Source organism: Thalassophryne amazonica, chromosome 15 (assembly GCF_902500255.1).
Source record: "Thalassophryne amazonica chromosome 15, fThaAma1.1, whole genome shotgun sequence".
NCBI classification, from domain to species: Eukaryota; Metazoa; Chordata; class Actinopteri; order Batrachoidiformes; family Batrachoididae; genus Thalassophryne; species Thalassophryne amazonica.
This window is the reverse complement of record NC_047117.1, coordinates 67,870,715-67,898,374: the sequence shown is the minus strand read 5'-3', so window position 1 is coordinate 67,898,374 and position 27,660 is coordinate 67,870,715. Positions and strand designations below refer to the sequence as shown.

The 27,660-nt window shown below is 40.7% G+C and overlaps 1 protein-coding gene across 3 annotated transcripts in view; it reads right to left on the bottom strand.

Moving 5' to 3' along the window:
* LOC117527157 (RNA binding protein fox-1 homolog 2-like) overlaps nucleotides 1-27,660 on the bottom strand; it is a 108,084-nt gene that overhangs the window by 26,420 nt on the left and 54,004 nt on the right. For all 3 annotated transcript variants that reach the window (XR_004565454.1, XM_034189380.1, XM_034189379.1), the window contains exons 3-7: nucleotides 19,388-19,594; nucleotides 11,580-11,747; nucleotides 7,369-7,422; nucleotides 7,172-7,264; nucleotides 2,706-2,793 (exon numbers count right to left, since the gene is read on the bottom strand). Coding sequence is in view for 2 of the 3 variants with exons in the window: in XM_034189380.1 (XP_034045271.1) it covers nucleotides 2,706-2,793; nucleotides 7,172-7,264; nucleotides 7,369-7,422; nucleotides 11,580-11,747; nucleotides 19,388-19,594 (610 nt within the window). In the remaining variant the exon portion in view is untranslated. The remainder of the gene's footprint in view (nucleotides 1-2,705; nucleotides 2,794-7,171; nucleotides 7,265-7,368; nucleotides 7,423-11,579; nucleotides 11,748-19,387; nucleotides 19,595-27,660) is intronic.

Below are 27,660 nucleotides of genomic sequence, written 5' to 3'. Positions count from 1 at the left end.
GTCTTGAGCATCTGATTTCACTGACAGTCATTAACATCATTAACAACCCTGAAGTGAATAAAACATTTGATTTCTTCACTTGTCAATGGGCCGGCTACCGAGGAGTCGGTCACTATCTTGGTTGTCAGCATTTATTTGTTCACGAACGAGCCTGAAAATGCTGCCTCCTGATTGGTCAAAATGGCCAAACCAGAAAGCATTGGGCTTTTATAAAAGCTGTTAGCAACTGAAACAGCCATCAGAATTAATTAATTTTTAGAAAATCTGGACAATAGCATGAGGAGAACAAGGTGTTTATGCATTTTAATTAATATTTTGCAAATTATCATTCATTTTATTTTCAAAACCAATTATGGTATCATGTACAAACACGGTAAGATTACATGGCCTGCCGACTACGTAGCTTTAATCTGTGAGCAGCATAGATCTGAGTAAGGTACTTTAACACCGTGAGACAGACTGCAAATGGAAACTTTCTTTTTTCATTAAACATTTTTTAATTGGATTACAGCTCTTGTCATTTGGGTTGGATGCATTTGCTCTGCAACTCTTTTTTTTTTTTTTTTTTTTTTTGGACTAATCGCATCAGACTGCCTTCAAATTTTTGTCAAGTTGAAAATTTGTTTGATTTTTATGTAAATTACGGCATGTCATAAAGCATCACTCTGTACAGATTAAAATTCATCGTAGGCAGCTTTGCTATTTGACGGACATTCCATATGTAAATTCTTAATACCAATTTATATAAAACATCAAATCTGTAATAAGTTGGTGGCGTTATTTTCCTAAACTCAGATGCGGCATGGTCCTTATTTCATACGGGGACAGTAATTCAACAGAAATGTGGATTGATAGATACGTTTTGGCATTTAGGATCCTAGTTTGGAAGAAAACAGTAAGTCAACAAATTCGATTTATTTTTTGGAACTTTCCGGATGGAGTGATACAGGCTGGTTCACTGTTGTATACTGCGCCCCTTACACCTTCTGCTCACACACAGAGCAGGCTGACTCTGCCTCCAACAAAAAGCAGGAGATGGAGGAAAAGAAGCAGTAACTTGCTGAAATGCTAATGACTGACTTTATGGCAGTGAGGAGAAACAAACAAAACAGAAACGTCATTTTAAAAATTAAATATTGAACATTGTGAACTGAGGACAAGAATCATGATTCTGACATAGATTTTTTTTTAACACCCCTATCTAGTTCTGGGTGTTTTATGCATTTTGCTTTACTGTCTTTGATTAGAAATGTTCTAATATAAGATGGAAATCCTGATGGATGCCAGGTGAAAGCAATACAAGAGTTAAAACTGAAAGTTCTCAAAACGTTTCTTAAACCATTTGAGTTTTAGAGGATGATACTTTTCCTTCCCACAGGTCAACTGTTTACTCTTGTCACTGTTGACTTTTCTCATTGCCCATTCGTTCAAACGCATCACGTGATAAAAAAGTTTGGCTATCGTCTCCTTCTGTTTCAGCTCTGTAACATGTTGAACCACAGCAGCAGCGTTTATCACTTACACGTTTGGATTACATCTTCATTTCACCTTCTAAAATATCATCTGCGTCACCCGGCCACACAGCATTGGAACATAATAAGCCTTTTGAGGAAAATGATGCATTCAAGCTGCATCTGCACACCCAGGAATATTGTGGTCAGAATGACACGCTGAGCAGATGCTAATGGAGCAGATGACTCAAGTAATTAAGCATTTAGCGGCTTCAACGCTTAAACAAAACCGATCTAACACCGCTCTGTGACTTTGATCTTTGGCTAGCATTTATTTTTATTTGCCAACAATAACGTAACATCACGGACAGCTCCCTCAACTCCACTGTTAATGAAGCAATACGAAACAATGCTTCATAAGAGTCACATCAGCTGATGCAGTCTTCACATGGATACCGAGCTACAAATCTGTATCCTCAGTACAGATGGCACTAGGCAGCAGAACAACTAGTACCATCACATTTTCAGAGTTTACTTTGGACTTTGTACAGAAGCTTCAGTTCTCGTCTTTAGGTTTCCCTGTGCTTCCCGTCTTTCTGCATGGTTGTGAGACTTTAATGTTTAATTGGCCACCTAAGGGTAATCAATCTCTTTGGAGGATCGTTGGGGACTGCTGTAATGACTTGTTTCAAAAGAACAGTTGCTTTGGGAGATTCTGAGGAGAAGTAGTAGTTGCATTATGACGGAATGCCAGGTATGACCTTTTGGCCACACAGCACATTTCCATGGGCATGATCCAGCATGGAAGCATCTTAGTGTTGAGGACCCCCAGCTGTGGGAGAAGCTGCAGCAGATAGATGATCACTTTGGAGATGTGGGAATGGACCCGTTGTTTGCCTGGGTGGTTGCCACTCAGGACCCAAGGCAGCTTTGTGGTGTGGTGGTAGCACTGACATGCCACATCAACACACACTCCTAAACCTGACCTCTGAAAATGAATAAACTACAGTGCAAAAACACCCATAATCCCTCAATGGTTAATGTAGCTTTTTTTTTACCCTTTGAATTACATCTGAAAATCTACACTTCATTACATCTTGATTGTTTCATTTAAACTCCATTGTGATGGTGCTAAGAAACTAAATTAGAAAAAAACTTGTCACTGTGCAAATACTTACGTACCTGACTGCACATATTCCATACAAAGTGGCAAGACTGGAAAACATGAGAGCAAAAACAAGATTTTCTCTTTACCGTATGGTAGAGCTGCAAGGCCCTCTCCGTTGGAGTACGGGGTGGTTATCTTCTTGTTTGTCATCACTCTGGCTGTGGCATTGTTCACCTGGACATCAGAAAATATGGTTAGTTGGCAATCCATCCTAGTTTAACCGAAGACACAACAGCATAATGATGCAGATTTTCATCACTTTTATGCAGACTTCAACTGATTGTTTCTCCAAGATCCTTTATGTTTTCCTATTAAAAATATGTACTTTATGTATGAGTGTCATTAAAGTGTTTAGACTCCTGATAAAAGTTAATTCTGTTGATGAGCAGCCATGGTTTGTGATGCATGTACTTCTTGTCAAGGAGAAAGGCACTGAAAACAAGGATTCCGGTAAGTAGATCAGGCAGTTTTGCACACAAACTATGCAACCATTGGCACACAGAACAAAGAAAAACAACTGAATATCGCAGAACAAGGAATTCGAAAAGAAATCCAAGGCCATTATATTGCTGCCTTTATAAATAATAAAAAAAGGGAGTGGGGGGGAAAAGAAGGTAAATTAAGCAGCAGATTTATCAGTTGAACACAATGCAAAAACATCAATCGAAGAATTCATACAGAAATTACTCGCAGCCAATCGGGAAAGCATCACATCATCGAAAGTGAGCAAAACTAGCCAATCAGCAAGCATCAGATGCAGCAAGAAGAAAGCAATCAAAGAAGGTTGGCAGCCCTCCCGATCAAAGATGGATCATACAGGAAGAGGAGGGGAGGGAAGGAGAACGACAGAAATACAGGAGGATGCAACAATAGCCAGTCCACACTGAAAGACACACAAAACACATACATGATGTGGAGAAGAGAGAGAGAGAACAATCCATCCAAATGCGCAATTCCTCTAAAGAACAAACAAACAATGAGATGCAGTACGCACAGTACATCTGACCATTTGCCTACATTGGATCTAACTGCACATGAGCAACAATGGAGAAATAATAAATGAAGAGAGATTTAAGAACAAAAAGTTGATAGAGACAAAGGATGGGGGATGCAAATATCATTCCTCAAAAATAAACACAAATAAAAGGAGAAAAAAAAAGAAGATAAAAATCAATCCATGGTTGTGGGACACCACCAGGCATTCCAGATCAGTGTCGCACACCAAAAAGAACCTCGAAGCACACAACCACCAACACACCAAACCGATCAAACAGTTAAAAAACCCCTGAAACTGGCATTCTCTAGAATTTGGTACTTTGCTGTGTTCTACAATCATGAATTCCAATGTGCTTGCATTCTTTTTGCGAGCGTGCACTATTATCCCACTTATCTAAATGTCACGTCTACACAGCCGTACATCTACGACGTTTATGACAGTGGCACAGAGAGAGAGCGATCTTAAAGTATTTCAGCACACAGGCTGCTTCTATCTTCTCTCCGGAAAAGCTAAAATAGCACTCATGCTTCAACATGCTGTCCCACTAAGGTGCAGAAAATGCAGCTACTGGCTGACACATGACACAGAGAGATGACAAAGTACTATATGATGGCGCAAAAGAGAGTAAACCATGCAGGATACAGCTCTGGAATTAAATGCTTAATGCAGTTAGAGAGGTGACTGGAATGAATGCATAATAAGTGGTCGTCACAGTTCTTGCACTTGCAGATAGATGCAGTACATTCAGTTATACAAGTGGCCTTTATACTGCCATGCGGTCACTGGCTAATTGGGTTTCATTCACCACCTCCCCAATCAATCACAGGATTAGCCAATCAGATCAGCAAGTCAATCAATCCAACTCCATTCAAAGTACAGGAGTCCTGAATTTGGGTGTTGGGTGCATTTTATTTCAATCTGGACGGATGGGGTGGGGGGAGGGGAGGGGTCATTCAAAGATGATGCCATGTGTACAAAACTTACCGTTGCCAGGGAAACGGCGTGAGGACACGCGAGCAGTTACCGTGGAGACTGACAACAACAACAACATACAAAAATCATCAGGGAAATTGAGAAAATATGTAAGAAAGAAATGATGATCCAAAATAAATAAATAAATAAACCAAAAACGAGGTAATGAAAAGCAACCCCCACCCTGCGGTGATGTAATAGGTCACGTGTCAACAAGTATCAGCCATTTGACCACAGTCCAACATCCGCTGATAAAAACCCACTTACAAGTACGGGCTATAAAAGCTGACAAAGGAGTACACAAGCAGAAAATGTTCAAAATTAATGTCTAATTTAACAGGGGGAAAACCCATTATTGCCCAGAATATATTTCAATCCCAAATCCCAAATCTAACTTTTATGCTACCTGGCTAAATTACAGGAAAGATATGGGGAGGAAATGTAAGTATACACAGGAACACAAACTGTAGTGTAGCAGATAGAATATTTCAGGGGAATCTTTCAAATGGTGGTACAAGCACCAATTATGGCAATAAAATAAAATAAAATAAATTAAAATTAAATAAAAAATACTCCAAAGACATTGCTCTTTTGAAAACAGCCATGGGCCACTCAAAATTTCTAAAAGGCAGCCATTTTTCAATATAGCCGCCATGCTCAGTACAAATATTCTTTTGTTGATAAATATGCACAAACTTGTCCAATACCGATGAGCCTAGCATTAAATGATACACATTTGACAATGCAGAATCCAAAATTGGAACTCCAGAATTCATTCCCTAACTCAGGCAGCATTACTTCAGCATGCTACTGACCACACAGCGTGCATACGGAGCTGGTAGACCGGAGAGAAGATGGGTCTGTGGCATAGGAGTTGAACTACCAATACAAGTGTGCAGGTTCAATTCTTGGTCATGCTACTTGCCTATGCTTAAGGACAAGACAGTGCATCATCTTGGCTGAGTTAGTAACCTGTGATGGTCTGGCAATCTAGTCAGGAGGGTTCATGTACTTTCACGTGATTCATGCCATGATGTCTGGAGATAGAATCAGCCTGATGGGCCACATGGCCTATATGGGACTTATTTATTTTTAGTTAAAAAACAAACAAACAAAAACTATTTTCGGACACCAAAGTCATCCAAACTGGTCCATGTGCTGGGATTCTGTGAAATTCTACAAGCCAGAATGTTGGGCAATTTTAGGGATTGCCACCATCTTGAAAATCAAGTGCCACGTGGACTTTTAAGTTGTTTTTTTTTTTAAAAGCTGAATTTGGTGCTTGTACCACCCTTTTAAAGATTATTTAATTCACCTGCTGCACTCCTGGGAGAGACAGGTATAGCAGAGTGGAAAGAAATGGAGGAGGAAAAAAAAGAGGAATGACAGCTATCTATTTATTCTCTTCATTTCATTTGTTTATTCTCTCTCCGCCCTCTGTATTTTTAATTCAGCACACCCACACACAGAGACAGAGGAGAGTGCAGAACACTGGAGATCATGCAAAGGAGCTTTAGTAGCAAGTAAAACAAAAACAAACAAACAAAAACAGGTGATTCAAGAGCCAGTGCAAATGGCGAAAGCATGATTTATTTGATCTCCAAAGCCATTTGTAACTGAAATCTGAGCTCATGCTGACAAATTAATAAACATGTCACAACAAAATGCACTTCCATGAGATCTGGTGTTGTTTTCAGCAGTGGATGCAAATGTGTGCATCAACAAATTATTTTTCACCAACCAGCTCACACGTCTGAAATTAAAACAGTCATCTTATTTACTGAAAATTTGTTTTTCTTTTTGTTTTGTTTTTTTTGACACTGCACCTCTCGCGACAGTTTCATTCCCAAAAACACTGCCTCTGAAAATGCCCAATCATGCATCAGTCTCGAACACATCAAACCGGATTCCCACATTACATGAAAGAGTGAATTCCAAGACAACATCTGATCTGGAGTTCCATGCAACATACAGTAGGTAGCCTTTTACAGATACCAGCAAGTAGGTATTGTTTTCTTTTATTATTATTATCCCAGAGTAAAATAACAGACTGATATCTGATTACTCAACCACAAACCAAAAAAAAAAAAAAGGCTACTCGTTTATGATCATGGAAGAAGAAGAAGTGATGATGGTGATGGAAAAGGTGCAGGAAAAACAAAATGGCCCTACATGCTGTGACGTAAGCAGGTATCGTCAGCAACCGTGTCACAGTAACTTCTAACTGGCCATGCCTGCCGTGTCGCCACTCCACCCAGCATGCTTTGCAAACAGGACCCACCGAGCTTTAAGATCAAGATGCAATGAGCAGCCCACAACAAGTACTACGCCAACCACAGCATAAACACAGACAGGAAATGCCATCAAAGAGACATCAGTGTGAGCGCCACCACTGCACCATGCTATAGTGAAGCAAAAAAGGGGGTTAGAGTTGGACACACACAGCCATCCAGCACCTTATCAGGGGCAGAAAGAACCAGAACATTGTCATTGTCAGACATGGAAGGAAAACAGGAGAAAACGACCATTATTAAAAAAAAAAAAAAAACAGAACTAAACAAAAGGCCGGTAGAGGTGTATTACCTCGATTTTCCGTCCTTCCACCAGCGTGCCGTGGAGTTTCTCTCTAGCTCGCTCTGCATCGGCGCTCGAATCGAATGTCACAAAGCCAAAGCCCTGCAAACAAAAGAGGGAGGAAAATCAGACAGGATTGAAAAAAGAAATCAAATTTTTGTTGATCTTATTTACGTATGTTGGCAGGCGGTGCTCTAGTGTCATACCTTGGATCCCCTCTCATTGAAAATAATTTCGACATCCAGGATTTTCCCAAATTGCTGCGAAAAAAAAAAGAAAAGAAAATTTGCAACTGTGTATTGCATCTTGCCACAGGGTGTCAGCAATGTTCAGCCATAAAGATCGGGCACAGAGCCAACTCCAGTTGGTATTTTCCTTGCTGCTTTCATTTTCTTGTCCTCTGCATACATATGCATACATTTAACAGACTTTCCTCTGCAATGCTGCCAGGAACAAGACGAGATCTTTACGCTGGAATTTCCACCAGATGAACTGCCAAGTAATAACTTTGTTTTTTCTATTTAAATGGGGCCATGACAAATGCCTTCAGAAGCTGATTTTCATTTAGATTGTGACTGATGGATAATGTGGAATTGATAATAAGTAGGAGTGGACCAATGTTTTTAATCCCATACAATTACTACTAATCAAGAAGACTGAGTACCAGTAGTTCTAGCAGATGTTCATTCACACTAAAAACTAAAGTTTGAGTGCCAGAATTTACAGCAACACAAAACATTATTTAAACATATCAGGGTTCATTATGTCTGACTGTACAACACCACTGTCATTCTCATTTACATCTCATGACAACACAACTTTGTGTTTGACTTTCTTCTGAAATCTTTGGGAATCTCGCCCAGTAGACAAAGCTGAAAAACACACAGACACGTACCTACGAAACCGCTGATGGAGTGTGTATCTCAGAAAGAGTTTGGTCTGAATATTTTAAAATAATGAACATTACCCAACAACGAATACAGAGTTGTCTGATTTTCTATTTTCTGTTTCTTCAGCTTTGTAAAACTTTGCAAAACCTTTTGTTAGCATGGCCCAAGCAGTGGGTCACCTCTTTGAGTCTGGTCTGCTAGAGGTTTCTTCCTTAATATCAGAGGGAGTTTTTCCTTACCACTGTCGGTAGGGGTTGGTAAGGTTAGACCTTACTTGTGTGACGCTCCTTGAGGCAGCTTTGTTGCGAGTTGGCACTATATAAATAAACTAAAACTGAATTGAGTCATGATGTTGAGATGAAGCTGCTACCATACTGTTTCAACAAAACCTTCACTGCTTAATGTTTCATATTAAAGCTCATTAGACTACTCTTTTGGTCAAGTTATTTATAACACACTCACCATGACATTATAAGATGGAAGCTTCATAGCACAATTTCAGTGGGCATGCAACAGCAAGCAATATTATAATTACTACTGACTGTCCGTACTGTGCGCGCGCGCACACACACACACACACACACACACACACACACACACACACACACACACACACACACACACACACACACACACACACACACACAAATATCAACTGTTAATTATATTAACTGTGAATTTGTCTATTTTAACTCATGACAGCAAACCATGTGACTCATGACAGGACTAATGGTAAAATGGTAAATGGACTGCATTTATATAGCGCTTTTCCATCTGCATCAGATGCTCAAAGCGCTTTACAATTATGCCTCACATTCAGGGTGCTGCCATACAAGGCGCTCACTACAAACCGGGAGCAACAGGGGATTAAAGACCTTGCCCAAGGGCCCTTAGTGATTTTCCAGTCAGGTGGGGATTTAAACTCATGATCTTCTGGACTCAAGCCCAACACCTTAACCACTAGACCATCACCTCCCCTAGGAAATATAAAAAAATATAATTTTTATAATTTTTTTGGTTCAAATGTGCATTATATTTGTTTAATGTGAATTTCACATTATTTAAAAACTAATCAGCAATGCTTTGAACGAACTAAAATGTTCATACAATTAATATTTATAAATAGTTAAATCTAACACTGTAAAAATCCAGTTGGTCGTAAATACGTTTTAGCAGAAATGCCTTATCGTATATTAATTATATATTCTTGGGTAAAAGGCAAAAGTGTGCATCTTTGTTTTATAGTTAAATAGAAAAAAATTCTAGTCTGATTATTGACTGAGCATTATCAGCAAATGTCAATTATTACATGAGAGTTAATATACGCTTTAGAGAAAACATTGTACTCATTAATAACACAACTTAGTGAGTGACACACTCAGTATAATTAATAAATATAATGCCTAAAACCAATGATATGATTGTGTCTTTAAATAATATAATTGTCCAATTAGTTTTTAACTGAACATTATTTAACTGACGTGTGCGGCTGCATCATTCGGTGCAGCCAAGAGGCAGATGGATTGTTACATCTACAGCTAACGTGTTTTAGAAAAACAAATTAAAAATCACACCCACAACATTACCTGTACACCTATATAATAGTTATTTGTTATTATCATCATCACCATTATTATTTACTAAAGTATTATGTAGTGTATATAATGTGATTTTTTTTTTTTTTTGGTGTAGTCATTTATAAGCTCTGCTTCAGACGGTTCCTTTCAGTATCACTATCCATTTATAATCATATAACATTTTTTAGTGTCAATTTGTGTCAATCTGAATAAAATGATTGAATATGAAAAATTGAATTGAATCGTCTACTGAAAGGACACCGCATGATATAACATTTTATAGTTTCAATTTTTCTGTGATATTACTTTGTAAATGTTATTTTGTCATTTTGGGGACAAACAGCTGACTCCTGATTTTTTTCAGAGTGATCTCTGATTTAAATAGGTATTCACTAGAACTTCACAACTGGGCATTTGATAAATTTCTGATAAGATATATTAAATTATAATATGTAAATATTTCTCCTGCTTTATCGTCCGTTATGATTCTAAGCATTCCACACATCACGAATAGGCATATGCGCCTAATGTGCGTATGTATACATGTGTGTTTCTCTTCCTCAGGTGTGGATTTAGCATGGCAGAATAAATAGTAAAATCAACAAACAAGTGCATGAGTTAGTGACAAATGGACTGCATTTATATATAGCAGTTGTCCATCTAAATCAGATGCCCAAAGCGCTTTACAATGATGCCTCACATTCATCCATTCACACAGACACACCGATGTCAGGGTGCTGATAAAGGACCTTGCCCAAGGGCCTTTAGTGACTGTCTGATCAGGCTGGGGTTTGAAATGAGGATCCTCTAGTCTAAAGCTCAACACTTAACCACTAGACCATCACCTCCTCATATAGTTAGTTAATATATTAGTTGAATACATTTTGGAAAATGTACACATTTTCTATGTTGTTCTTATGGTTTGCTCCATTAATGATTAATGATTTATAGTGACATATCAGTAGTCGTGAAGAAATTCACATTTTGCGAGATGTGCATTCACATTTCGTGAGCTATTTTTCAGTATTCATGTTTTACAATTCACAGCTTGTAGGTAATTCATGATTTGTAGCAGATTCATGTTTTGAGGGTTAACATTTTTTTCTCCTTGTTCTTTTGTTACACAAACACACATATTCAAAGTGCAGGCTCTCATGAATGCACTCTTTAAACAGAAACATTATGGGGCATGTAATAGTGAATTGTTATGAAAAAAAACAAGTTGCATTTATTTATTTTTCTTTAGCATGCTGCTACGGCTTCATGCAACAAGAAGCAAAATTAATTTAAATGGCACATTACTTATTTATGATGCAAACATCGTATTAGTGAGCAGAAGTTAACAGGATAATTAATGTTACTATACGAAGCACAAAGAATTCAAGAGTAAACTGCAAAAAAAACTACACTCCTGCTTTATAACTTTTGTTAAATTTATCTTGTTATAATTTGAAGTCAATGGAAAAACTGTTGATTGTGACACCGATCACAAGGACTACTTGTCCTACCCTGGCAACATAGCATGGGCAGTTCCGAACATTAGTGAGATGATATCGTGGGGTCCATGAAGAACAACTTGTGGGTGTACAAGCAAAAACGTTCTGAGAAGTTGGCCAAAATGCTTTATGTCAAAGCCTGCATATGTTCAAACACTAGAATCAGAACATGTCAGCATTATATTTAAAAAAGATACTCATAAATTTGTTAACTTTTCAAATTATTTCTCCACAAGAGCCTTATCTATCTATGAGTGTAGCTGCTATGGAAATTTGCTTCGAAAACATTACCTTTAAATCTCACATGATGGAGAAATATATGATGTAGCTTATTTTTTCTGGAACAAAATACTGTGGTGTATAACCTGCTGTAAATAAGTATAATAGTTATGCTATTACAGTTATTTGAGATTACATTTTACAAATGGGGCTGTATTCCAGTTTTATTACTTACTCCAAACATCTGTCGTAGGTCAGGGTCTCGGAAACGGAACGGGATGTTAGAGACGTGGAGGCGTTTCGGGGTCCCCTTGGCATCTGAATCATCTCCAGAGCTGCCTCCTCCTCCTCCCCCTGAACCAATCCCTGGCTGGCCATCAATCTGGGAGGATCCATCTGACTGCTGGGACAGAATGACAGAAGGAAAAACATGCCAAATGAGGCACAACAAGACAGCGGTTATGGTGATGTGTGTGTGTGTGTGTCCCCGCAAAAAACCCACAGAGGTCTAGGCGTCGCATGATTCACACTATTAATGCCACCATGTTAGCAGGAAAACCAGGTCACAAAGACAATAAGCATAAACTGTGTGTGAATTTATTTTCATGCTGTGCAAATAAACTTTGTACTTTATAATACATTCAAGAATATATGACAAAAACTAACAGATTAAATGGGCTCTCTATGGGCCCATTTTTCACTGCACCTGAAACCTGTGCGCCTCCATGGAAACAGCACAATCATGGCTATCAGCAGGCAGAACTCAACAATGCATTCTGTGCAGTCTAACAGTTAGGAAATCATAAAAGAAAGAGTAAAAAACAAACAAACGAACTGCAAGATGACTTCCTTGATATTCTTTGATAATATAGAAAGTGCCCACATCAGAAAGTGCCCACATAAAAATTTCTGGCATGAAATTTGAACATTTTATAGCAATAAGCTGGTAATTTGTCCATTTTCAAAATGTTTACATTATGACTCACATCATGGCACGGTCACATGGCACATTGTCTCATGGCACTGTCAGGTAGTAACTGTCTCCAACATGAAATGAATTCAAATCTAAATAACTGATTATGACTGGCCAAATATCACGATCCATCTTTTGTCCTTCTCTTGTGATCTGCCCAGTTTTGTAGGGATAGAATGATTATTGCCCGAGCCAGTTATCGGTCTATTCCTAATATTTTTTGGTTAATCTCTGTAATCACTCTGTAGTCACTTTATGCTTTCTTCTTGTTTGCCCTCTTATTTGTGTCTCATTGTTCTTAGGGCCCAGTCCCACTGGGGAGAGGATTAATTGCGCATGAATTGAGTATAAAGAATTCGGGCGTTCATTGTCATCCCGAACAAAATTGGCCAAAAATGACAAACTCCCCAGTATGAGTTATGGATATATTAATAATGTATAGTGAATATATAACGAACAATCACGGATGTATAAAGCATGCACTGAGGACACGGACTGGACGCATTGCGATTATCACGTAAGTATTACAGATGTATTGAGAATGCATTGCGCACGTGTTGCGGAAACAGTGGTTGTATTGCGCATTCGCGGCATCTGCATTGTGGTCATAAAAGAAGCGCACTCGGGCCTTTTGGGATCACTATTCACACCGACACCACAGCGACAACATGTCTACGTGAACAAAGCGCGGGAGGAAGAGGCAGAAGGCTGCTGCTGATGCAGAAGAGAGGGCTCCGTTTCCCACCTGACCTCCTCCAGCAACAGATGGGCCCATTCTCCCACCCCGCCCCCTGATTGGTATGCTGTTGGATGGCAGCAACTATCACACTACGTCTTTTGGGATCCATAACTACATCTGTATGTCTCCACACCTGGACTGGCAATGACTGGCAAGTATATCGATTTCTGCCCCGTTTATATAGTACTTTGGGTTTACGTGAAGTGTTTGTTATGCATTCGCAAATTGTTCTAGAGCTGAAATGATTAGTCGAGTAACTCGAATAATTTGATTACAAAAAATGTTCGAGGCAAATTCTGTGCCTCGAAGCTTCGTTTGACGTTGTAGTACATATGCCAGGCCTGTGTGTGCAACGTCCGCAGGAAAAAAAAAAGAATAGAAGAAGGCTGGAGCATAACAGCTAATCAAATTAGCAACGATAGCTACCGCTTTCACACAGAGTAAAATAAAGGCTTTTAAGAGAAGGATGGTCCACGCTGATCATCTGAAAAAGACTTACTGTGCATTTAAAGCCAAGCAGTGTGTTTGTCTATTTTTAAAAAACACACGGTCTGCTCTATGTGGGGAGGGACTACTGACCCGGTGGCCGGCTGCTGTCTCCCTCTGCCCAGTGTGAGGGGGCTCTCAGACCAGGAGAGTCACAGCTCTGTCCCCGGCTACACTGACAACAGCAGAAGTCCACTCTTTCTTCTGTGTTTCCCTCAGATTCACAATGTTTGACTTTTTAGTTTTTGCTTTTTTGAGCAACACACAACACTTCACAAACATGGTAACTTACATAAAATAATAAAAAAAAACTGACTGCGAGGCTGCATGTTCAACCTCCAGCTGAAATGCATCTGCTGAATTGCAGAGAAAGAGGGATAAAAAAAAAAAAAAAAAAATCATGCAGGGACCCAGTCCATCAACCTTTGTAAAACAAAACAAAACTTAAAAATTGTTACATTTTACAAGTTGGAGAAAACAAAACAGAAAGCCACATCCCATCGCCATTTCAGCAAAATGCCAACACTTGGGCGCAATGACATTGTGTCATTGCTTAGGGAGAGCCCTGGACTATTGATGTTGTTTAAAAACACAGAAGTACTTTTTATCCGATTACTCGATTAATCGCCAGAATACTTGATTACTAAAATAATTGATAGCTGCAGCCCTAAATTGTTCCCAAATCAGATGCAAAGCAGACGTAATATGAATGCTTTATTTGTGGCCACTCTGTGTGCATTCCCTACAAATTATTTTAGTTTGTGATTTAGATGTGATATGCACGCTATATATCCGTTTTACACACTGTCCCAGTCTGCCGCCAAGCCACACTTCCCATCAGTTGCGAATATCAGCGGATAACAGCACATAGATTGAGTATGTATTGAGTATGTATTGCGTATGTAAGGCCGATGTCTTCCGCAACCAAAATTTTGTGCTGCTCAAAAATCCTGGCAACGGAAAAACATGCTTCTGCGGATAATTGCGAACGTGTGCGGATGTCGGCCGACTCATACAAGCATGTTTCACGAATACTGCGGATGTTTAGCAAATATACACCAATACTGTGCACAATTCATACACAAATCTTCCTAAACGCCAGTGGGGCCGGGCCCTTAATCACCTGCTTTCATTGTTCTCCTTTTGCTGGCACATTTGTTGTATTATTATGTGTCCTAGAGTTTTATCATCTCTGTGTTTGAGACCCTGTTGCTGACCAATGCTGCCTCCTTGTGGTTCCTGAGCTTATCCTGGTGATTATTGGACTGTTCACGTAGTACAATTGATTTCTGTGTTTTGACCAACTGCTGTCTTCATTAGTTAACGTGACTGCTGTCTACCTTATCAATCAATCAAACTTTATTTATAGAGCACTTTTCATACAATTAAATGCAACACAGAGTGCTTCACAAAGTAAAAACAGTACCGTTTTGAACTACCATCGACCCACGTAAAAACCTCAACCCTCAAACCATCCACGTCGTACACACCACCGCTCACCACACACACGCACATTAAAAGAATAAGAGAATAAAAAGCAGTAACTATTTACACAAGATAATAATGATAAACATTAATTAAAAGCTAAACTAAAAAGATGAGTCTTGAGCCTATTTTTAAAAACCTGAACATTCTCTGCAGCCCTGAGCCCCTCCGGCAGACTATTCCAGAGACGAGGACTGTAAAACTGAAAAGACGCCTTGCCATGAGTGTGTGTTCTGACTTTGGGAATGACTAACAGTCTGCTGCCAGAGGAGCGCAAAGAGCGTGAGGGTTCATATGGTAAAAGCAATTCTGAAAGATAAGAAGGGCCAAGACCATTAAGACATTTAAAAACCATTAAAAGAACCATAAAATCGATCCTGAAACACACGGGGAGCCAATGCAGCGATTTTAAAACTGGTGTAATATGCTCCCGCTTTGTAGTCCTCGTCAGGACATGAGCTTCAGAATTTTGCAAGAGTTGGAGGCTGGATATATTCTTCTTAGGAAGACCAGAAAGCAGGGCATTACAGTAGTCAATACGACTAATGACAAAAGCATGCATCAGCGTCTCCGTGTTGGCTCGAGAGAGAATGGGGCGGACTCTGGCAATGTTCTTAAGATGGTAAAAACCTATTTTAGTAATATGTTTAATGTGTGGAATAAAAGTCAGCTCAGAGTCTAAAATTACACCCAAGTTTCTCACTTGTGGAGATGAATTAAAAGAAAGTGACTGAAGTTTTGGTAAAAGTTTCATTCTCAGGGCCTCAGGACCAATAACTAAAATTTCGGTTTTGTCCTGGTTGAGCTGGAGAAAGTTTTCTGCCATCCAGGATTTGATATCTGAGATACAGTTAAAAAGTGTGTCCACTGGTCTTGTGTCATCAGGAGACACAGAGACATACAGCTGCGTATCATCTGCGTAGCTGTTAAAGCTGTGAAACTCCATGTCTCCTGATGACACAACCAAACAGGAGCATATACAGGTTAAAAAGGACTGGTCCCAAAATTGAACCCTGGGGCACACCACATGTGACTTCATGAACATGAGAAGAGCAGGTATTGAGACTTACCCTAAAAGTCCTGCCTGTAAGATATGAAGTAAACCATTTGTACACAGTACCAGAGAGGCCGATGTTCTTTAAACGAGCTAAAAGGACAGTGTGGTCCACTGTATCAAAAGCTGCGCTCAGATCCAGTAAAACCAACACTGTCAACTTCTTAGAATCAAAATTTAATCTAAAATCATTTAATATCTTTAAAAGGGCTGTCTCGGTGCTGTGGTTCACCCTAAATACTGACTGAAATTGCTCTAGGACATTGTGGGAAGTAATAAAATCACTAAGCTGAATAAAAGCGAGTTTTTCTAAAATTTTACTTAAAAATGGTAAATTGGACACCGGTCTAAAATTGTTAAAATCACTGGAATCTAAATTGTTCTTCTTCAGCAGGGGCCTCACCACCACCCCTTTAAATGCAGCAGGAAAGATCCCCGTTTGAAGAGAGCAATTCATGATGCTTAAAAGCTCATCTCTAAAAGATCCATAAAATAATTTTAAAAACTTTGTCGGGATCGGATCTAAATCACATGTGGTGGGCTTCACTGAGTAGAAAACCTTATCAAGCGTCTCAGCATCGACCAGGACAAAACTGTCCAGACTTTCCTCTGGTGAAGGCAGACACTCAGATGCATTTAAAACCATATTACTCTGTGAGGATAAGATGGTACATCTGATAGTGGCCACCTTCCTCCTGAAGTGGTCTGCAAACTTCTCACACAAAGAGTCTGTGACATTAGAAAAGGACTTGTTAAAATCTGGATTAAGAAGAGTTTCAATAGTTGAAAATAAGATCTGAGGATTATTTTTATGACTGTTAAATGGGCTTGAGAAATATTGGTTGCGTGATTTCCTAATTTCAGTGTTATAAATTTTTAGTTCTGCAAATATTTGATAGTTTATTTTGTTTTTTCTCCATCTCCTTATCGCCACCCTGCAATTTCTCTTTAATTTTTTAAGTTCTTCGGACTGCCAAGGGGGTTTTGGTTTTTTGGAAGTATGTTTTATTTTGAGAGGGGCAACTGTATTCAGAGCAGACTTTAATTTGCTATTAAAATTTTCAAGAATAAAATCACAGGGGGCGAGTAAAACAATAGCAGGAGACTGGTCTAAAACCTCTTTAAAATGAGCAGTCACTTCCGGAGTAAAATGACATCTCCTAACAGTTCTCACGGGGGCCCTCCTCTGTAAATCACAGGTGATGTTAAAAAATACACAGTCCTGTTTGATCAGCTCAGACCTCGCACGTGCAATGTCATTTGTTCCCACGTGAACAATGATCCGATAAACAGAAGACGGCATGGACTTGAGCAGATCAGAGAGAACTTTAATTATGGGACACAGTAGCTCCAGAGAAACAGTGGGTGATAGTGTTGAAATAGCGAACCTTCCTGATAATAGAATCTCCAATTAAAATAGTTGTCAGGGGGAACAGAGATTGAGGTGGGTCCTGATGAGGACTTCTGCATTGTAGATCAACACGAGGGGAGGCAGAGGTGGGGGCATGGGGCTGACGTGGACGGCCAGGCGGCGACCCCTCAGCTGTGGATCGAGGCTGGGTGGAGGCACCCTCTCCCAAAGCAGACAGCGATGTTGCCCATTGTGGCCGTGCCACCACCTGCCGCCGCAGAGAGGCCATGCGCACAGCGGCTTCTTCGGGCCGCCGCGCACCCGAAAGGCGCAGGACCGCAGGCCGCGCGGCTGACGGGGGAGGAGGCACAGTCACCGGCAGCTGAGGAGGAGACAGGCCCGGATCCCCACTGGACCTTCGTCTGACAGCCTCTCTCAAAATTTTTCGCCTCGCGGAAGATTTTGTGGAGTGCCCGGTATCCGTTTGAGGTTTATCAGTGGACTTGGAAAACAGAGTCGGAACGGAACAAAGAGGAACAGTCTGTGAACTGGTTGTGACATGTTCGGAGCAGAGGTTCAGTGGTTCCAAAGGAACGGGTGGAGATGAACGTTGAACCAGGGCATCTGGAGCGGGTGAGTTCGATGACAAAACAGAAAAGCGGTTTGAAAGAGTCACTGTTTTTAATACCTGGTGAGGGGTTGAATAGGAGGCAGGACTTGAGGGACAGGTTTGTGAATCCCAAACAACTGTGTCCAGAAGAGTGTTGTTGAGAGCTGCTATTTGATGATTTTTTTTTGGAGGCGACATCAAACAGTTGGGAAAGTAATTCATCCTTACGTTTGAGTTCCTGTGTGAGTTTCCGAATCTGTTCTTCTAAATTTAAACATCTTGTTTTATCCCTTGTCGTGTCCTCTGGTGGCAGGATGGCACCCGTGGCGGCCAGCGGAAGCGAGCAAAACTTATGGACACCATTGCCTTGCAGACTGCCTTGTAGTGTATATTAACCTACAGCCCATGTTTCTGGTTAAGTCCTCTACTTGCTCCCTACAGTCCTGTTGCCACACTTATTGATCTCTTGGCCATAGACCTCTGGCCTGATCCCTCACAAACACTTATAAGTACCCGTTGGATATCATTTGTTCTCTGTGATGGGGTCACCACAGAGTTATTTCACCAAAGAACTTAAAAGTTCAATTTTTGTCAATCAAATTGACAAAGCACTACTTCTCCTTTTTTCAGCTGCTCCCATTAGGGGTCGCCACAACAGATCAATCGTTTCCTTCTCACCCTGTTCTCTGTCACACCAACCACCTGCATGTCTTCCTTCAGCATATCCACAAATCTCTTTGACAAAGCACAATGCATCACAATTTTAAAATCATGTACATCAGGTCATAGTTTGGTACCATCAGAGAAGTACAAAGAGCAGCTGCTAAGATACAGATAAATGATGCAAGCGGATTTAATATCCCCATTTGAGTCTCTCACAGTGTATAGGAGAATGATTACATTCTTTTGCATTGTGGAATATGGCAGGTTTAAGCTTTTGTCAATAACTCAAATGGAGGTATTATTAAAAATTCTACCATCTGAAATGCATCACTGGCTGTCCACAAAGTTAGATTTGGTTTGGGAAGGTCAACAGAAACCATATACTTGATGCTGTCAACTATAACAGTGTCTATCCATGTGGGTTAAAATAAAGGTAAGTAAAGGCAAGTTACATCTGAAGGTTAAGGTGTACCTTCAAAAGTGGATTATTTTACAGCTCACATGTGGACACTGCAGGCGTGTTTTAACTTAAATCCACTGCACGGGGCTTCAGATAACATTCCAGATCCTGCAGATTGCTGGTCCTTGATGAAACTATAGGCTCTTTTACATTATAGCTCTTGGCACTCCCCCAAGAAAAAGACATGACGTGGGCTGGACAGAGGGAAAGGACTGCACTCACTTGGGTACTGAGGGTGTTGGCAGCGCTGGGGGCGCTATTTGCTGCTCCGCCAGCTTCCACGGGGCCCTGAACCGCTCCTGTGGCATACAGACTTCCCCCATAGTCCAGGGCCAAGCTGTTCTGTGGAGGTGGTGGAGGAGGTGGAGGGAATGCAGAGAAGGGGGGGGGCACGAGTCCCTCCTGACCGCCAGCACTATCCTGAGAGCCCTGGTTTGAGAAAGAGAGTGAAAGCTAAGTAGCCGATAGGAAAAGATACTGTGGAATTTAGCCAAAGAGCATCACCCAACCACATAGAGACCACTTTCCCAAAGAGCTTGAGTCCAAAAGTCAGACCAGCACACGTTTACATTTACAAGCGCAAGCGCACGTACCTTCCCGTCCCTCCTCGTCCCTCCTCCCTCAATTAAACATTCACCGCAGCAGCATCTATTATTGAGGGTCATATATATCCATGCTGAGAGTGTTGCACAACGCTGAGTATGTAACGCCTGCACATACACACTCACAAACGCCTCTGCAAACAAACCACCTTTGACATGCAAACACCCACACACCTACACGCTCACAAAGACCAACTGTTGGTAAGGAAGCCTGTCCAAGTGCTTCGTGCACAACATTACCCCAGAAAATACTTGTGTAAGTTACAGAAATCTGAGCGTGTAGGAGAACAATACAAGCTCCCACACACGTGTGGAAGGACACACACACAGGCAACACCACCACACATACATTCCTGGCTGTTGGCAGTGGGGCACGGCTACCCTAAATGGTTATACTTTGAGAATGCAGAGGGGAATGGCGATGACGGAGGGAAGAGGGAGGAAAGACAGCAGAGAGTGTCGACGGAAAGACAGCAGAGAGTGTCGACTGAAAGAAAAGGCATGGCCTGCTTCAGATACATAGGTGCAAAAGATCGAACCAGTACCAGCTTTCAGATCTTTTTATGACTAGTTAACAATGAACAAGCAATAAGAGATTTACATAACAAATGTCTTAAATATCACTGTCAGTTGTTCTTTTCCGTGAAGGTTTTATTTTTGTCATTGTTAGCTTATTAGTCGTTTTATCTCAACAATTTGTCAAGACCAGAGGTTTAGATGGGAATTATGCAAATACATATCACAAAATGGGGTGTTTTGGTCTTAAGCCCCTGTCACAGTGGCGTATTTGTAGAGCTGCTCATTGTGGCGTTGTGTTTCATTTAAATACGCCTGAAATACGCGCGTACTCAGCCTTTAACAGTGTTCATTCATACTTGCAGCTGCGTGTGTTCGCGTTTTAATGTGTGCACACAGTCGCGTGTGCCATGCTGCACCAGTTTCAGTGCTATTTTCTGCCTCTGTGGAAGTGCGCTCTGTTCTCTACTGCATGGTGTGGTGCGGCTCAAAAACAGTAATTTAACATTATTATTATTATTTGTCTTGGTGGATCACTTTCACTGCAGATGCTGCTGAGCCTGGCTGTGGTAAAGGCTGCCCTGAACGAAACGCTGTGACTCGTTAAACGGAGAGACCACTTTTAGGAGTAGCGCACGGTCTCTCTCTCTGTGTGTGTCACAAACAGAGAGAGAGAGACCGCTTTTATTTTGAGTAGCGTGCAGTCTCTCTCTCTGTGTGTGTCACAAACAGAGAGAGAGAGAGAGAGAGAGAGAGAGAGAGAGAGAGAGAGAGAGACCGCTTTTATTTTGAGTAGCGTGCAGTCTCTCTCTCTCTCTCTCTCTGTGTGACACAGAGAAAGAGAGAGAGAGACTGCATGCCAGAGAGCGCTTTTATGTAACGATGCGACACAGTCCTCATATAATCAGTCCAGTATGATAAAGTGAACCAATGATCTTGCAGTATTTAAAGCTCCAGAAGAACAACAGGGAGATGTGAAATGGCGTACAGTACCGTGTTGAAGCGTGGGTGGGCTCACAATAGCGGACGGTAGCACGGCACTGCGTGTACTTGCGTGAAGGCTCCATGCTGTGCTGTACTCCGAAGAAAATTAAACATGTTTAATTTCTTCCGTCCTACGCGTGTAGCCCTCAACATACTGCTGCGTATTGAGAAAAAAACTCCTCATGAAGTGGGCGGAGAGCTGCTCATTACAGCGTAGATGATACGCTGTAATGAGCAGCTCTACAAATACGCCACTGTGACAGGGGCTTTAACAGAAGAATACTGTGCGATAGATTGTCTGAATGCAGGCCTTCAATGACTTCCTGAAGTCTGCAATGCATCTATGAGGCAAAAGTGTTGAACTTGTAGAGACATTCGCTTGTCTCTGCAATAACATGCAGGTCTCCGAGATTGGGTGATGCCTTGGAAGACCTTATGGAGTCACGAGGTAGCTGGACAGAGGTGTTTTGTGCTCTTTGGAGGATCCTTGGGTACCGGTGGAATGACTGTGCCAAACGAGCGGTTATTTAGGGAGATTCAGATGAGAAGTTTCACTTGCACAGTCAGTTATGACATTCTGGGCATGTGACATGGTTTCCTGGGCATGATCCAGCACACAGATGCCTCAGTGTTGAGGGTCCCAGTGTCTGAAGAAGTCCAAAGGGGATGCCTGTGGTTACCTTGGAGAGGTGTGGATGGATCAGTCGTCTTCCTAGGCGGTTGCCAATCCAGGATCAGGAACGCTTCTGTGATATGATGAATTCGGTGACATGCAGCACCAGTATGCAATTCGATGTGTGCCCTTATGTTTTTTTTTTTTAAATCACTGAGCACCAAGGGCAGTGTGGTACAGCACAGACTCTTTCTCTCCCTCTCCACCCACCTACCACCTTTCCATCAGTGCTACTGTTTTCTGCATTTAAAAACAACTTTTCCTTTTCAAACAGATTATACAGTAAAATATGTTACCATGCTGCAAGACCAGAACAAGTGTTTGGTTTGACCTGTCTTTTACTCTGACTAAACTAAACTTACAATGTGGCCATGAAAACTGTGGAAATATAGGCGTCATGAGGGATTGTCATTGCCTGAAACCCAGTTAATCAAGTCAAAATTTGTGACTACCATAATCTGTGACCAGACCAAACCAGCTGGCAAGCAACTAATAGCTAGCCGGCATCATGACTGTGCACAAACCTCTGAGAGGAGACGTGATGAATTGTCACTGTCAGTACAGAATGTTCCCAGGAACCATTATAAGGTGGACAAATAGGGCCAACACTGAGTTCCAACAATGTCACCAACATTTCGCAAAAACTTACAAATTTTCAATTTTATTGGCAATACACATACTTCCCTACAATTATTAATTTTTTTCACATTTTACGTCTGGTACAGTGTTTTGCACAAAATGTCACTTGATCTCATCACATCTTCTGTCATTTCCATGATTGCACCCTCGATTAACGTTCTGACCATCAGTTTTGTCCTCTGGTTGGTTTACAATGTGTGGGCGCCCAGATGAGACTCAGCAACAAGGCTTTCAAAGCCATAACCATTTTTGTCAACTTACGTTTTGCTCATAAGCAGAATTTCACACAGAAATTATGGACAAAAATATTTGCCATGTGCACCTTGAAAATCTAGCTGCACACCAATTACACAAAAGACAACCCCTTTATGCATCTGTGTAATTTCTGACCTTTTATTTTTGGGCCAAATCTTTGGTTGTACCCTGCAGAGTTTATCTGTTCATCATTCTATCTACTAATGTAGCTAACAGCTCCATTTTCTTCAGGAAATCATGTTACATGTACCAAACTCTTCCGGTTTAAGCATCTTCAGATAAATCATAACATTACTATAGCTAAAGGTCATACTTCTATTTTTAACTAAGCACAATACAAGACTGACATTCAGAAATATATAATTATGAATATTAAGGTCATACGATTACATTTTGCAGCAACAACTTCACTCTAACAATAAGTGTGTGGCAATGTACGGCTCCGGCTATGTGGTCACCCAATACAACAGGACAAGTTGATGTACAATGCATGGATGGATGGACTGATGGGTTATTGCCTGGGTTTTAACAAATTAATATGAACTTCTATAATGACAAAACCAAATAAAATTAAAAATGAAATTGTGTTGAATCCATTTTTTCTTGAATTCAATATAATGTAAAGTAAATATTAGACTATCCATGTGGTAAACAAGAAGTTCTATTCTCAGCTCATTTTTAAATTCACAGTAGATTAAAGTGTAGGTGACAAGACATGTAATTTTTGAGTATTTAAGACTAAAATTAAACAGTTTGAAATTTATCCTTTCCTGGTGCCCAGTTACTGAAGAGAAATATTCGGATTTTGAAATGTGCGCCACTAAAAACCAGGAAATTCCTGGCGAGTCCCAGCATCAGAGAAGAAAGAGGAAGTGATCACAGCACCGGAACAATTATCTTAATAGTCCCATTAATTTATGGATTCATTCGTGGATTTTTACAGGCTACTGACAGCCCCGTCCACCAAATGGTTCGAGTCGAGCTGCACTGTGTTTTCTGTGTCAGAACGGTTAATTCTCGCTGGCAGAATTCTTCCGATTGTCAGGTGGAACACGAGCATGCATGCACAGTATTGTGCTGATTCTCCACTTAAACATGGAGGAAAAACTGACCATTTTCACATAATTTTATTTTATTGTTTTGTGGATCATTGGAATTTCGTCGTGTGCAGACTAGGGTTGGGTATTGAGAACTGGTTCTTTTCGAGTATATTTAAGAAATGATTCAATCCACTGATATCAATAATCTTTTTGCTTAACGATTCCCTTATTGGTCATTCAGAGCAGCCGTTGTTTTTGAGGGTGTTTGTCGGGAAAATGATCATTCCTCTATGTTGATTACAGACAACCGTTTTCTGCAGCGCAACTCTTCTTTGTAGCGTTGTAGCTTGTTGGTTGTTTGATTCGCTACTCTTCAGAAGCGGCGAGCACGCTTCTTAATCCCTCTCAAAGCCATTAAAATATGTTAATCGTGAGTCACTTTTGTGTGGATTAAAGTCACTAACTCAGACTCTTGTCTTGTTGCAGTCAAGAAACGAGCATCGTCCTCTGTTCCGTTGGCACAGCTTGAAATGCAGCGTGGCTCTCTGCCGAGACAGAGTCCGGTCAGAATTAATAACTTCAAAACGAACTGCCGCTTTAAATAAAATGACACCTCTTTCCAAACGCTGTAATACAGATAATAAACTACAATCGACTAAAACCTTTTTTCCTCCCAAAATGAGACGTCCTGCATTCTTTATGAATTACATCCTGACATGCAGCACAGCCAGCTGTAAGAGCTCAGCTCAGATATATGGAAAGACATTCATGCCAATAATGTCTGAAAGGAAATGCTTTAGACAAAAACTACAGATTTTGCTTATTTGTATTATGTCCACAGATCAAGGATCCACCATGTAGAGATTATTATGTCCAGAGTTAAGAATCCAGTGACCAATTTTACATTTTTTTACTTTAAGACTCAATAAAATGTTGGTGACATAGAAAACCTGTAAAGCCTACTTTTAGTACACGGAAAATTCACAAGAGGTATCGATAAGGAATCGGATCGATAAGCGGAATCAGTGAAATGTATTGCATCATGAGGTCCTTGCCACTACTCAGCCTGAGTCAATTAGCAGTGTGATAATAGTAGCAGCGGAAGCAGCTCGTAACAGTTTATTGTAAGAGCAGTATTGCAGCTCTTTTTTCAACATTAAAACAATGCATCCTTTTAAAATGTTTGCTAGATAACTGCGTTGTTCCACTGAGTATGTGTGTGTCAGATTGAGTGACAGGTTGTACTGATGCCCATCTGAGCTACACAATAGATCTCTGTCCCTTTTGGAGTGTTAAAAATGAGTAGGAGGGCGTGCTTGTGTGCCATCTGTCACCCGGCTTTTGACCTTTCTCAGCGTCACACCTGTGATACTGCAGCCAGGACCTTCAACTTCTTACAAAGGGGATGCCACAACAGAATATGAAAACAAAACAGGAGAGGAATTCTGTCCCATTATTAAAACATGAATAACAAATTGGACTTCCTGCATCTTTTGTTAGTATTTATCCAAGTCACAGTAAAATCATATTTACACAATAAACATTTCCTCAGAAATGAGCTAATATCTTATCCACTCAGGCCTCGACATAGCCATTTGCCTGCTGGCCCGGCGCCGATTTGGCCCACTTTCGGGCCAGTACAATTTATCAAATGATGGCTCGCTCAGGCCACTACAAAAATATGCAAAATTCTATTTATTTTACCATATTTTACAGCGGCAAAGTCAAATTTCTTCACATCGCCGTGTCATCAAACCTCACCGAGTCCGCCATTTTGTTTTGGTCTTCTTCTTTGTTTGTTTTGGTCTCACACCACAGACCACATCTTGCATCTCAGGTTGGGTATCGTTAAGAAATGATTCGATCCACCGATATCAATAGTCTTTTTGCTTAACGATTCCCTTATCGGTCCTTCAGAGCGGCGTTGTTTTTGAGGGTCTTTGTCAAGAAAATGATAATTTCTCTACGTTGATTGCACACCCTGCCGCAGGTCTGTAATCAACCGCTTCTGCAGAGCGACTGCACTTTGAAGCGTGAACCAATGAAGCAATGGTTCGATCCGCTGGGTTTCGTTGGACTTTATCTTAATTTTTCCCCACTAAAACCCTAAAGAGCATATGCCTGTGAGCAATATATACCCTTTTATGTAAAACCGACCTGTTATGGTCTTCTGAAACAGTTGACAGATGTATTTTATAACTTAAGACCAGGACCGATGCTAAAGCGTTAGCATGTCTATGGCGTTTTCAATTTTCAAGTTAGCATTAGCTGTTGGCATTTCAGCACGTTTGTGTGCATTAGTTTTCTGTATAATAATTAATGGCTCAGCGCTTGTTGTCGTAAGAGTAAAATGTATTAAAAGTTGTAATATTTTGTAATTTATTTATATTTTTATATTAATAATAATAATAGCAAAAACAGCAATAATAGTAATAACTCTTCAGAAGCAGCAAGTCCGCTTCTTAAAGTAGACCTGCATTGAAATAAATATGGTCAGATTTCAGAAAGAAATAGCTGATATGTATTTATAAGACCCTTGTGAATGCAGTAAGGTAAATCTGTAAGCCCAAACAAATTTGCAGCTAAAATTTAGCCCTCTATGAAAACAGTTTGTACAGCCGTATCATTTCCATGACGTCAGGGACAAGACGACGCGCTGCCGCCTTCAATCCGATCCCGCATTGAAATTGATTTTATCTGTTAGTAATGTTACTTATACACGTCCTGGTTTCAACATCCAAAAGTAAGCTGCAATGAATGTGAGATACAGATCTGTGTGCTCAGATCAGCAAGGACAGCGGGCGCCATTCTTCCTCTCCCGCTCTCTGCCTCCGCTGCGCTTATTAAGTCTGCGGGCTCGTTAACGAGCTCTTTAACCGCCGACGCGGGCCACTCACACCGCCCGTGTTTGCTTTGCAGCTGGTGTTGTGCCAGATTCAGTGCACAACACCGGCATCACCTCTCTGTCTACTGAATGGAGCTGCAGCACACTTGGCACAAGTCCTGAGATTACGCTCGCTGTTTTAATGCGAAGCGGCAGGTACACCTGTTGCTGCAAGGACAGACTTCTTGCGGCAAAATCCACAGCAATGCACGTCTCGGCAATCGGAGCCCCAGAGCTCCATGGACGCTGAGAGAGGTTTATATATTTTTAATGACTGGGATTCTTTGCGGGTCTCACCTCCATATCCCGCGATGGTACCGGAGGCAAAAGACAGTAGATTTTCATTGCGACACCACTCAATCAAACGGGCGTATGAAAAAGTCCCCCAAAATAATTTTCAAGCACAAATAAAAAAAGAGTGTACTCACCAAACGTGCTGCAAGACAATATGAAGTTTTTAAAAAAGTAGTTCCTTCCGTATAAGACAAGAAAAAGGTGCAGATGCAAACTGATGTAAATCCACAAATTACAGTTGGCGCGCAATGCATGCTGGGAGAGGGTCTTCTCCGTGACGTCTCGGCAGCGTCCATGATGAGAGGGACAGTTTTGCGGAGGGCTAAATGTTAGCTGTAAATTTGTCATTTTTAAATGAAGATTTCTCCGTTGAATGACAGATCTGGGCTTCCAGATTTACTTTACTACATTCAGAAGAATCTTATGTGTAAATGTAAGTCATTTTTTGGTCCAAAGATCTGACTGCATTTATTTCAATGCAGGTCTACTTTAACTCCTCTCAAAGCCATTAAAATATGTCAATCGTGACTGTGAGTCACTTTTGTGCAGATTAAAGTCGCTAAGTGGTATCTTGTCTTGTTCCGTTGGCACAGCTCCAAACGCTGCGT